Source organism: Capsicum annuum, chromosome 10 (assembly GCF_002878395.1).
Source record: "Capsicum annuum cultivar UCD-10X-F1 chromosome 10, UCD10Xv1.1, whole genome shotgun sequence".
Classification (NCBI taxonomy): Eukaryota; Viridiplantae; Streptophyta; class Magnoliopsida; order Solanales; family Solanaceae; genus Capsicum; species Capsicum annuum.
The window spans coordinates 56,078,949-56,091,438 of record NC_061120.1 but is presented as its reverse complement, the minus strand read 5'-3'; the positions used below and the strand labels follow the sequence as shown (position 1 = coordinate 56,091,438).

At 35.6% G+C, this 12,490-nt stretch overlaps 1 protein-coding gene across 4 annotated transcripts; it reads left to right on the top strand.

Moving 5' to 3' along the window:
* The first annotated feature begins 1,133 nt into the window (after positions 1–1,133).
* On the top strand, positions 1,134–12,303 carry LOC107850470. 4 transcript variants are annotated; one of them, XM_047397928.1, is made up of 6 exons: positions 1,134–1,429; positions 3,464–3,590; positions 5,938–5,958; positions 6,079–6,243; positions 6,320–6,404; positions 11,609–12,263. In XM_047397928.1, the coding sequence occupies exons 2-6, from the start codon at positions 3,563–3,565 to the stop codon at positions 11,691–11,693; spliced, it is 384 nt and encodes a 127-aa protein (XP_047253884.1). In that variant the 5' UTR covers positions 1,134–1,429; positions 3,464–3,562; the 3' UTR covers positions 11,694–12,263. The 4 variants fall into 4 exon arrangements, 2 of the variants coding, with proteins under 2 accessions (XP_047253884.1, XP_047253885.1); XR_007045664.1 differs by lacking the exon at positions 5,938–5,958 and having other exon boundaries at positions 6,337–6,404; XM_047397929.1 differs by lacking the exon at positions 5,938–5,958.
* Positions 12,304–12,490: the final 187 nt, after the last annotated feature.

Genomic DNA, 12,490 nt, shown 5'->3' with positions numbered 1-12,490 from the left:
TAGAGTCTGAGATGATATGGCCCGAGGCCGAGATAAGTGATCACTAAATTGAGGTTATACTCCTTGGCAAGTGTATGATGCCTCTCCCCAACATAACGTTTCTTCCTTAGGAGGACAAGACGTTGGACTCCATGTAGCTCGCATAATTTATGTCGGTTAAGAGAAGCTCCCTAAACTAAAGTATTTTCCATTGAGATAGAATATTTTCCCTAAAATTTTGAGATGAGATATTTTCCAAAGTGAACGAATTGCTTTTGAGTATTTTCCAAGGAAGGAAGTAGTGTTCTCTACTAATAAGAGTCGATCATCAGTTTTTAAACCAAAGTTATATGATTCTGAGTTCCAAGTGTTTGAGATCAAAAGAGTTATAAGTTCTTGAGCAATAAAGAAGTTTTAGTCTCCATGAGACATATACATAAGTTGAAAGTATTGTTTAAAGTTTCCTTCATCCTATGAGTAATGAGAATAAGAGGAGAGCACAGATTTGAAAGCCAAAGTATAATGACTTACGAGATTTGTGTTATATGTTTCATTCTACATTATTTATGAGCTTTACATTTTAGACTTATTTAAGCCATATGAGTCATTCCTATTTGCCTGCATGATTTCATTAAAGAGTATTAATATTATTTTATGAAAATGCATACTCCCTGTAAACTCCTAATTTTTTACCAAATCTAAAATTTTTATATCATTTTAGTGTTCTATTTTCTTTAAGAAAATAGAGCCACATTTTAATAATCTTTTATTTTTATTATTATTTGTTTATTTATTTATTAAAAAAATTCTAAATTATTTTTTTTTTAACTTTTAATAAAGAATCTAATGATATTAATACTTTTTAATAATATTTCTAAGACTAGCTATTTAACTTATTTGTATTTTGTTAGTTTCAAATAGATTTTATTATGTTTATTTTATTTAAAATATTTAAAAAAAATAAAAATATAAAAAAATAAACCTAACTTTCCCATTACCTCCAACATTCCCCTAACTTTCCAATTACCTCCAACATTTCCCTAACTTTCCCATCATCTCCCAAACCTAACTTCCCCACTACACAAACACACATGCACTAAACCTAACTTCTGCACTACACACATACACACTCCATATATAAACACCCACATAAAACACTAGAAAAAGGGGGGGACATATACATAGATAGTGAGAAAATCTACGGTGGAAATCAACACATTCTAGGAAAAAAAACATTCAATACTACAAACTACACCCTACTATAATAATCCTTATACTCCCAAACATATATCAAAAAGAAAAAAATCCATAAAATAATTCTCAATTATTTCACTTTCCAAAATAAAAAAAATATAACAATCAATTAATCCCTTCTAGTTTTGAGGTTTCGTTTACGTTCCAAGTTCGTGGTCCGTTCGTTCCTTTTATTGTAAATTAATTTTCACAAGAGGTAACTTCTAATCTCTCTTGTATAATTTACTATTGTAATTGTACAAGACTTGATTTTAATATAATGAAGTTTCCTCTAGTTTTTGTATTTGTTCGGTTTATTATTCTTTGACATGATAATATAAAGTATGTTAGAATATTTTGATTTTCGTTAGATTTAGTATAAAACTTTTGTAACATTTCATACTCTATTGTATGTTAAGTAATTATCGGACCCATTGTTATTTTCATATTTTGAAGCCTTAGTTATGATACATGTCTAGGTTGGAACAGCGACGTCATTAACCGTATATGAGAAATATTAATATTGTAGTTTCTCTTATTTAGATGTTAAGTCATTATCCTAAAGTTAATGAAAGAGTTTATTATTTTTTAAAAAACATTTTTGCCCTTATCAAATGCAATGACCAAATGAAAAAATAAAGATACAGTAGTCCATTAAATTTATAATATTTTTAGCAACCATATGAGTTGGTTCTACTGTGTTGACAGGGTTAGGCATTTGAAAATTAACATATTGCATGGAAATTGTGGATAGTGGAATAGTTAAATGTTAAATAAAAATGTATATTAATTACGGGGTAATGATTTATAGTAGTGATATATTTTCTTTTTACAAAAAAAAATATAAACAAAATAACTCAACCACGAGGTTCATTAAATTCCAGACAAAATTGGATGCATTTTAAGCCATTAATCATTTCTTCGGTCGACATTCTTGATTAACCTGAATTGATAAAGGAAATAGTTACACATATAATGACACGTAAAAAAGTCGGTTTGTTATTTAAATGTGAAGTGAGTTTTGGATTCAAGTCTGGTGTAAATATTTACAACCATAAGTTTTAAATTAGAATTTGCTTTACTGCATGTGATAACTAATTTTCTTCAATACCCATGCATGGAGGATTAATTTCTAATCCATTTTCATGAAATGTGATCAGTATTAGTTGTCTATTTAACTAATGGGTGTTTGAATCATTGTGGATTCAAGGTTCTAAATAGTCATGGTATTTTGGTGTCTCAAAATTAATTAAGGTCTATGACTTTAATTATTAATATAAGGTAAAACAAAATGGGTTGCAGACTTATTCAAGACCCATCATATCTGATAAATTAAAAGAGAAGAAAAACCTATTTTAAGGAAATAAACTTGTAAATTAATGAGCTATGTTCTTATCTTCTAAATAATTAAGAATTTAATGTACAAGTGGAAACTAACGATGAAGTTGGAAAGCCCTGCTACCGACCATTCGTTATTATAAAATTAAATTACCATTTGAAGCCGATTGAGTTGGGTTGGACAAATTCTAAACCTATTAGATTCTTACTTAGACTTGGGGAAAATGGAAATGATCCATAAATGTCTCAAAGGCGCGCGAGATATATCAAAACCCGTGGCATGATTGAAAAGCACTGCTACCGGCAAGCCACATAATTATATAATTAAATAATTCAAAAATAAATAAAAGCGGCACAGAAATCACTTTTAGGCTAACAAAAATTATAAATATTTAAAAGATCAATTTTAGTCAGACACAAGTCATTAAAGTGACCGTGCTAAAACCATGGGACTTGAGGGGTGTCTCACACCTTTCCCTCGGTTAATAGAATTTCTTATCTGAATTTCTATATCACAGACCAAAACTTAGAGCCATTTCCTTTTGAATAGGGATTCAATAAGGTAACTTGGAACACCCAAACACAATTTCAAGTGGCAACTCTGTAAAATAAATAATCCTTTTTCAAAACGTCACTTTAATTGGAAAAACTAATTTTCTCTAAAACCAACTTCCTAGCGGGGTCGAATGTGGTGAAAAATAGGGGTGTGACAGATGGCGACTCTACTGGGGATACTTAGAATTCGAGCTTTTATATTGACTTATTTGGCTTTATTTAATTTTGATATTGTATATTGTTGGCCTAAATGTGTTATTTGCCTACATGTTTAACTATTTTGATAGTATTTGGATTGCAATATAAACTATTTTCTCTCGTACACCCATCAGAGTCTTCTGATATTTGTTATATTCAGAGATGTGGTATACGCTCCCGAGCCTTGAGATACCAGAGATGCGGCAACACTCCAGAGAAGGATTCTATAGTCACACATGATTTAGGATGGGAAGGACTAATGGTATTGCCGGAAAGCACTGCTACCGGTAAAGCTATCTCTGCCTGACTCGAGTTGTTCACTCATTTTACAGCCAGTCTAGATACCTACCTCCATCAAGTTAAACCTAGTGCAACCGAATCATAGACATAATTATCCCTATTAGATTCCGTTTTATTTGTATCACATGCATTTTTGAATTACTGGAGGCTCTACAAAGGTTTGAATGTCTAAAAGTACCCTCTTTTAAGACAATCCATTTTCTATGCAACTAGTTTCATTAACTATTAAGCTGTTTCAAATGTTGACCGACTTTAGAATCCATTGATGTAAGAGAGGCTGGAAATTGCTCTCTAAAACCTACTCTTTTTCGAAACCCAAATGAGATGTGAGATTTTCTTTCATAATAAAATAAAAAAATAATTTTCTAAATTATCGAATTTGTCCCTAGTTGGACGAACTACACAACCTGATTCTCATCTCTACGAGATACGTAGGCAGCCCTCCACAGTGATCCTAAAAAATGAAGGTTGTATTTTCTTAAAAAAAACAAAGTTTTGATCCTCATAAAAAAATCAATCAATTCATTTTCAAAGATTAAAAAAAATATAATTACTAATAAATTCAATAAAATCATTTTCTTTTCAAATAAAAAGCAGATTTCATCATGTCTCCTGCTTCATGAACTACGCTCACCTGATTCTCATATTAATGAGATACGTAGAAAACCCTTCTTAGGTTCGGTGATATTCATTCAATATGACAAAAAAAATTTGTTATTGATATTTTTAAAAAAAATAAAAAATAAAAAAAGAGCGTTAGTCTCCTTCAAAAGAAATCCTTTGATTAAAAAAAAGTATTGAAAAATAGAAAAGATAAAAATAAATGTGTTTTTCCTCCCTATTCAAAAAGAAAAAAAAAGTTTTTGCTTCATATTTTAAGTTTCCTGAACTATGTCTTACCTGATTCTTGTTTAACAGGATACGTAGGCAACCCTTCTTTTGAGTTCGGTCTCATCTAAAAAATAAAAATCTTGACATAGTAATTGGTACCAGCATATTTAAAAATATGAATTAAGAAAAAAGTGTTAAACTATAAGACATGATAGAGTGGACCAACTTGGTTGTGAACTATATATTCTTATGGTATCTCTAATTGTACTAAAGTTGCACTTGTAAAATTTTCCTTCTCTAAGTCAAGTTTAAAATAAATCTTACCTCATTGTTTCATGTGCACTGTGGGGTGAGTCTTAGATTGAAATTCAAAGGCATCGCTCTGTTGATATAGAAGTTGGCTTGAATGTCTGTTGAGGCAAAATTTTGAGATACACTTGGTTTGAGAAAGGATTGTAGGCCTTCTTTGATCCGATTGTGCATTCCACAACCCACCAAATGACAATAATCCCTAACACTTCCCCCTTTGAGCCTGAAACTTTTTCCTTGGAAAACCATATCTGAGCCTATACCTTTCAAGTGCTTATATGCACTATCCCTCTTTTGGCCTATCTTATTGAGTACACTAAATACGTACAATTTGCGAATGAAGATTTAAGATCAAAGGCACCAAATGCAAAGAACGTATATCCCCAGGAGAACAAAAACAAAGATAGCTTTAAAGAAGAAGGAACAAAAACCCCCTTTAAAAAAAAGCTAATTAAAAATAAAAGTTTTATTAAAAATAAAAGAGGAAAATCTCCAGTGCATGTTTCAAACAAAGTCAAAACAAATACAAAACAAGGGGCAAAGAAGCACAACAAAGAAGATCGAGCATCAAACTGCAACAAAAAGTGCGGAAACAGTGCAGTGTTCATTGAGAAATTAGTCACTTACATCCCAAATGAATATCCTACCAATCCGTAAGCTAACACTACAAGCCAGTAACAAGTCCTACTTGATTTCATTCTGAGTGTTCTCACATTAGTGGATACTTACATGATTATCAAGCTTATGGTATCTCATTGCATGTGTTGAATATTTTTCTGAGTGTGAGTGATTCTTGAATGTCCTCAAATCTGAACTCTTTTATTATGAATAAATTAGGACTTTTGTTAGGGTTAGGGCACTTAAAACTTGAGGATAAGAAGAATTTTAAACACTTGATTGAGGCAAGATAAAAAGATCTTGTAAAAAATTAAGTATATTTGAGGTATAATTTGAAACAATAGGGATCACATCTAAGTTGATCTTGATTTTTGTATAAAAGTAATTAGAGATAATTCGACCATAATGCTAATTTTTTGTACCAATTGAAGTCAAGAACTGAATTAATTTTGACCATAATGCTAATTGTTTGTACCATTGCTCTCTCTCTCTCCTCCTTCTCCTCTTCCACTAACGCTCTTTCTCTTCTCACTAAATTTAATGTTCACTAAACGGTCGTCTTCTTCGACTGAGTAGCCAGCGCTGGCGCCGACAAAGGTAAGTTACCCTCTTTGCCTTCCTCCCTCGAGCTCTCTTTCTTTCTCCTCTCTTTCTCTCTCCACAGCTCTTCTAAGCTACCCCTCTCTCTCCTACCCCCCCTCTTTCTTTACTTTTTAGTGGCGGATATCACCGGCGGGACTAGGATCGGCTCCGGCGACGGTCACCAAAACAAAAATCCAATAAAGCACAGTAGACGCTCCAGCAACGGCAATATTTGGCAACATTCTGACGATAGCTTTACAATGCTGTTTTCACCAACCAACTCGGACAATAAAATTGATGGTACCATAAGCACGCAGTATTATCTCGGTGATATCTAAACTTTGATATTTAGATATTTGCACTAGTTAATATTTAGATATTTGCACTACTCAGATTCGGCGAACTGGTTTGACTGGTTTAACGAACATCGGTGGTGAAGGCGGCAGAGCCAGAAAATCCAGGTGGGGTTCTCTACCGAATATTGCAACTAATATCCAAATTTGAGTCAACAACTTTTCGGCGAAGTGATTTTGGCGACCTAATTTATCGGGTTCCAGCACAACAAGCAAGAGTAGATTACATGATATACATATTTTGGTGACTTCTAACCCTTGAACTTTATTTTATCGCGTAATTTTTCAATATTTTCATTACCTGTAATTTTCGTGGGATTTTCTATCTTTTATTTGGATTCTAGTAGTTCTTAAAATTTTGATATAGTGTGTGCTTTGAGGGTGTCTTTATTGTCTTGCTATTTTTGAACCTCTTATGTTGGTTCATATTATTTATCGTACTATCTCTTGTATCTTGACTTGCATGTCTACTATAGTATATTCGTGACTTGCACCGCTCCTTATTATTTGTTTGGCTATCCTTGGTGCCTGGCCTTTAGTGTGCTCAATTTTTCTTACTGTTAGTTTTATCCTTACCTTGGTTTTATTTTTTCTACCTATTTGAGTTTAGTTTTGTTTCTTGATTATTTCTTCTAATTTATATGAGCCTTGTATTTCCTGCTGCTGCTTTGTTACTACCATTGTTTATATTTTCTTATAATTTACTGTAGTAGTAGCTGTGGGCATTGATGGTTGGATAGGGTCATGTACGAGGAGGTTAGGGCAGGGGAAGAGGAAAGGGCAGGGGTTGGAAGGAGGCCAAGGTTTGGCCTCAGAGGCGGTAGAGAAAGACGTGTTGATAGAGTTGGTAGGCTGAGGGTTGGGTCTTGGAATATAGGGACTCTTCAGGGTAAGTCCATAGAGGTTGTGAAGATTCTTAGAAAGAGGAGGATTAATATTGTGTGTGTTTAAGAGACCAAGTGGGTAGGGTCTAAGGCTAGGGATGTGGATAGTTACAAGCTTTGATACTCTGGGAGCGAGAGGCGTAGGAATGGAGTTGGCTTCTTAGTAGATAAAGAGCTTAGAGAGCAGGTAGTAGAGGTAAAGAGGATCAGCAATAGGTTGATGACTATTAAGTTAGTCATTGAGGGGTTTACCCTGAACATGTGTAGTGTTTATGTACCGCAAGTAGGCTTGGATAGGGAGGAGAAGATGCAGTTTTGGGAGGGTTTAGATGAGGTGGTGAGAGGTGTGCCTAGATTGAAGAAGATTATTATAGCAGGAGATTTCAATGGGCACATTTGGGTGTTTCCAGGAGGCTTTGGTGATATGCATGGTGGTTTTGGTTTTGGGGAAAGAAATGAAGAGGGGGCTACTCTATTGGATTTTGCGAGGTTCTTTGGGCTGGTGGTGGTGAACTCGGGCTTCCTGAAAAAGAACGATCACCTGATCACTTTTCTAAGCGTGATAGCCAAGACCCAGATTAACTTTTTGTTGCTTAGGAAAAGGGATAGGGTGTTGTAAGAATTTTTCGACCCACCACAGGCTCTTGGTTATGGATTTGGGTATAAAGAAGGATAGGAAGAGGAGGGCTGAGGAGTGTAGACCTAGAATTAAGTAGAGCGGATTAATGCCAATGAATGCATGGGAGATAGAGGAGAAGTTGGCAGGAATAAGGGTGTGGAAGTATAGGGGAATGTGGATAGTATGTAGGATAGGGTGGCTAGGTGTATCAGGGAGAATGCTAGTGAGGTGTTGGGTGTTTCTAGGGGCCAGGCCGAGCATCATCGAGGGGATTGGTGGTGGAATGAAGAGGTTAAGAAGAAAGTGGAGACCAAGAAAGGGGCGTATGCTAAGTTGGTTGAGAGTAAGGACGAAGAAGAGAAGCGGGTAACTAAGAAAGAGTACAAGTTAGCTAGAAAGAAGGCTAAGAAAGAAATTACGGCGGCTAAGATGGTAGTATTTGAGAGCTTGTATGTGGGGTTACAGAAGAAAGGAGGGCAAAAAAAGTTATTTAGACTCGCTAAGGGTAAGGAGAGGAAGGGTTGTGACCTCGATCAAGTGAAGTACATTAAGGGGGAGGATGGTACAATGTTGGTGGAGGACGGCCACATTAAGAATAGATGGCAGTCGTATTTTCATAGGCTCTTGAATGACGAAGGGGATAGAGCTATTGGGTTAGGAGAGTTGGAGCACTCAAATGAGTGTCGGGATTTTAGTTATTATAGACATTTTAAGGTAGAGGAGGTTAGAGAGACTGTTCGCAAGATGCGAAGGGGTATGGCAACGGGGCCTAATAAGATACCTGTGGATTTTTGGAAATTTTCTGGCGAGGCTGGTTTAATATGGTTGACTGGATTATTTAACGGAATTTTCAAGAAGGCAAAAATGCTCGAGACTTGGAGGTGGAGTACTATGATCCCTCTTTATAAGAACAAAGATGACATTCAGAGTTGCAATAACTATAGGGGTATTAGGTTATTGAGTCACTCTATGAAGATTTAGGAAAGAGTGGTCGAGGTGAGGCTGAGACGGATAGTGTCTATTTCGGAGAACCAGTTTGGATTTATGCCTGGCCGCTCGACGAAGGAGGCAATTCACCTGGTATGGAGGTTGGTGCAACAGTATAGGAAAAGGAAGAAAGACCTACACATGGTGTTTATCGACATGGAGAAAGCATATGACAAAGTCCCCAGGGAGGTGCTTTGGAGATGCTTGGAGGTGAGTGAAGTCCCGGTGGCATATATCAGATCAATTGAGGACATGTATGATGGAGCTAAAACTCAGGTGAGGACGGCAAGAGGAGACTCAGAGCATTTCACTGTCTTGACAGGATTGCATTAAGGATCTATTCTTAGTCCTTTTTTGTTTGCTTTGGTGATGGATGTGTTGACGCGGTGTATTCAAGGATAGGTGCCATGGTGTATACTTTTTGCAGAAGATTTAGTTTTGATTGATGAGACGCGGGGTGGAGGGGGGGTTGTGAATGATAAATTAGAGGTATGGGGACAAACTCTTAAGTCTAAAGGGTTCTGGTTGAGTAGGAGTAAGATAAAGTATTTGGAATACAAGTTTAATGATATGAGGATAGAGAATGAGGTGGTAGTAATGTTTGAATCCTAGGTGGTATGTAAGAGGAATAGTTTCAAGTATCTTGGGTCCGTGATTCAGGGTAACGGTGAGATTGATGAGGATGTCTTGCACCGTATTAGGGTGGAATGGATGAAGTGAAAGCTTGCTTCGGGGGTATTGTGTGATAAAAAGGTGTCTCCCATGCTTAAAGAAATATTCTACAGGGTGGAAGTCCGTCCTGCATGTTGTATGAAGCGGAGTGTTGGCCAGTTAAGAACTCCCACATTCAAAAAATGAAGGTAGCGGAAATGCGGCTGTTGTGTTGGATGTGTGGGCTGACTAGGGGGATTGAGTTTGGAATGAGACTATCAGGGAGAAGGTTGGTGTGACTCCAGTGGAGAATAAGATATGGGAAGTCCGATTGAGATGGTTTGGACACGTGATGAAGAGGGGCATCGATGCCTCGATTCGTAGGTGTGAGGGGCGAGCTTTAGATGTTTTTAGGTGGGGTAGGGGTAGATCAAAGAAGTACTGGGGAGAGATAATTAGACGGGACATGGAGCAGTTACAACTCACTGAGGAAATGACCCTAGATAGGAAGATCTGGAAGACGCGAATTAGGGCAGAAGGCTAGGGTCAGTTTTGGTCGCTAGTGTAGGGAATTACTTGGTGGGGGTATTATTCTTGTTATGATACCTTGTTTTAACCTTTATTACATATCTGTTTACTTTTCTCTGTTTACTATTACTTATGGGTGTTGTATTTATGTTATGCCATCTTGTTCCATACTTTACTGTGAATTTGTTTAGTACTCCGTGTCTCGAGCTAGGGGTCTATCGGAAACAACCTTTCTACTTCTTTAGAGGTTGAGGTATGGACTGCGTACATCTTACCTTCCCCAGACCCCACTTTGTGGGAATACACTGGGTTTGTTGTTGTTTTTATTCTCTAGATATTTACAAAGCACATACTCTAAAAAAAATCTATTGGTGAACTACGTTAGACCTGATTCTTGCTACGCAAGATACATAGGCAGTCCTATGATAGCGTTCAGTCTCACTGAATAAAAGGTTTTACATCCCTAAAAGGTATAACACTGGGGCATTTTTAAAAGAAAAAATAAAATAAAAATTTTTTCCACACATTCAAAACTGAGCATATTTTATTTTTATTTTTTTAAAAAATATATCTCACTTACCTCAACATGTAAAACATCTCCTGAGTACTCTTTAGGGAACAAAAATCCCTAATTCTATTTGTCTTCATAGGTATTCATCCCCTAGTTAATATTTTATTTCGTCTTCATAGGACGCCATCTCATAGTTGATATTTTATTTCATCTTCATAGAGCGCCATCCCCGAGTTGACATCTTATCTCATCTTCATAGGGCGCCATCCCTTGGTTGACATCTTATCTCGTATTATAGGGCACCATCCCCTAGTTGACATCTTATTTCGTCTTCATAAGACGCAATCCACTAGTTGACATCTTATTTCATCTTCATAGGGTGTCATCCCCTAGTTGACATTTTATTTTATCATCATAGGGCATCATCCCTTAGTTGACACCTTATCTCGTCTTCATAGGGTGCCATCCCCTAGTTGATATCTTATCTCGTCTTCATAGTGCGTCATCTCCTAGTTGACATCCTATTCGTCTTCATAGGGTGCCATCCCCTAGTTGACATCTTATTCATCTTCATAGGGCGTCATCCCCTAGTTGACATCTTATCTCGTCTTTATAGGGCGTCATCCCCTAGTTTACATCTTATTCGTCTTCATAGGGCGCCATCCGCTAGTTGACATCTTATTCGTCTTCATAGGGCGCCATCCCCTAGTTGACATCTTAGTTCTTCTTCATAGGGCATCATCCCCTAGTTGACATCTTATTTGTCTTCATAGGGTACCATCTCCTAGTTGACATCTTATTCGTCTTCATAGGGCGCCATCCCCTAGTTGACATTTTATGAAATAAACCTTCCTATTTTTTTTATGTCTTCATAAGGTATGACAATCGCTAGTTGCATATTAAGAAGCAAATATCTTAACTCTTTTTCATGCATTCACAAGGCATAACATCATTTAGTTACATTATTGAGAAAAAGAATCTTATTTTATTGCATACCTTGCTTTGATTTATATCATTTTTATTTATTTTTAAATTATTGTGTAGTTTTTCTAATAACTTACAAAATTTTCCTAGTTCAAACTTGGGTAAAAAAAAATTATTTGTTTGTTTTGTTTTCTTTGATGGCTTGCAGGTTTTTCAGCAAAGCAGAGGTTTATGCAAGAATGAAATTCCGTTTCCATCAGAATATTGAAGATGGTCAGTTTGAAGACAGTTAGAGTTATCTTTGCATTCGTAGCGGCCCAACATCTGAAGAGACATCTTTTTAGATTCTGATGAGGAGAACAAACATCTAAAGTATTCTATGAATTGTTCTTTGGTAGAGTGTCAATGACTCAATCCAAGTCTCAAGTTCAAGTCTCAAATGTTAACTTCAAGATCAAATTTTGAGATCAAGGTACCCACCAGAAGAAGGTGAGGTGATAACAGAAGATCTAAGAAGAAGATTTGAAGCAAGAGAATCTAGACAAATAGAATAGATAGGATCTTGTAATTTCATTTCTAGTTTCATTTTCTTTTGTAATAAAGGGAACTGCGGACCGAAAACTCGACGAGACTTCAAATCGACTCTCATAACTCATTCCTTCATTCCTATACCCATTTGGACTACACGTGACCTGATTCTCTTATAACCCGAGATATGTAGGATGCCCAAAACAAGGGCTCGGTCACACCTCTTTTATACTCATTTACATATTACTTTTGAATAAATGGTTGGACAAAAAATTAGTCATGTTTACTTCTTTGCTTTAAAATTCTCCATATTTCCAAGCAAAGAGGGACATTCTGTAAACACCTAATTTTTGACTAAATCTAACATTTTTATATCATTTTAGTGTTCTATTTTCTTTTATGTCTAAATTAGATATTTTAAGTTTATCTTATTTTACATGGTTTGTTAACAGTTTTAAAAACTAAAAAAAAAATAGAGCCACATTTTAATAAGCTTTTATTTTTATTATTATTTGTTTATTTATTTTTTAAAAAAATTCTAAATTATATTTCTTTTTTTTAA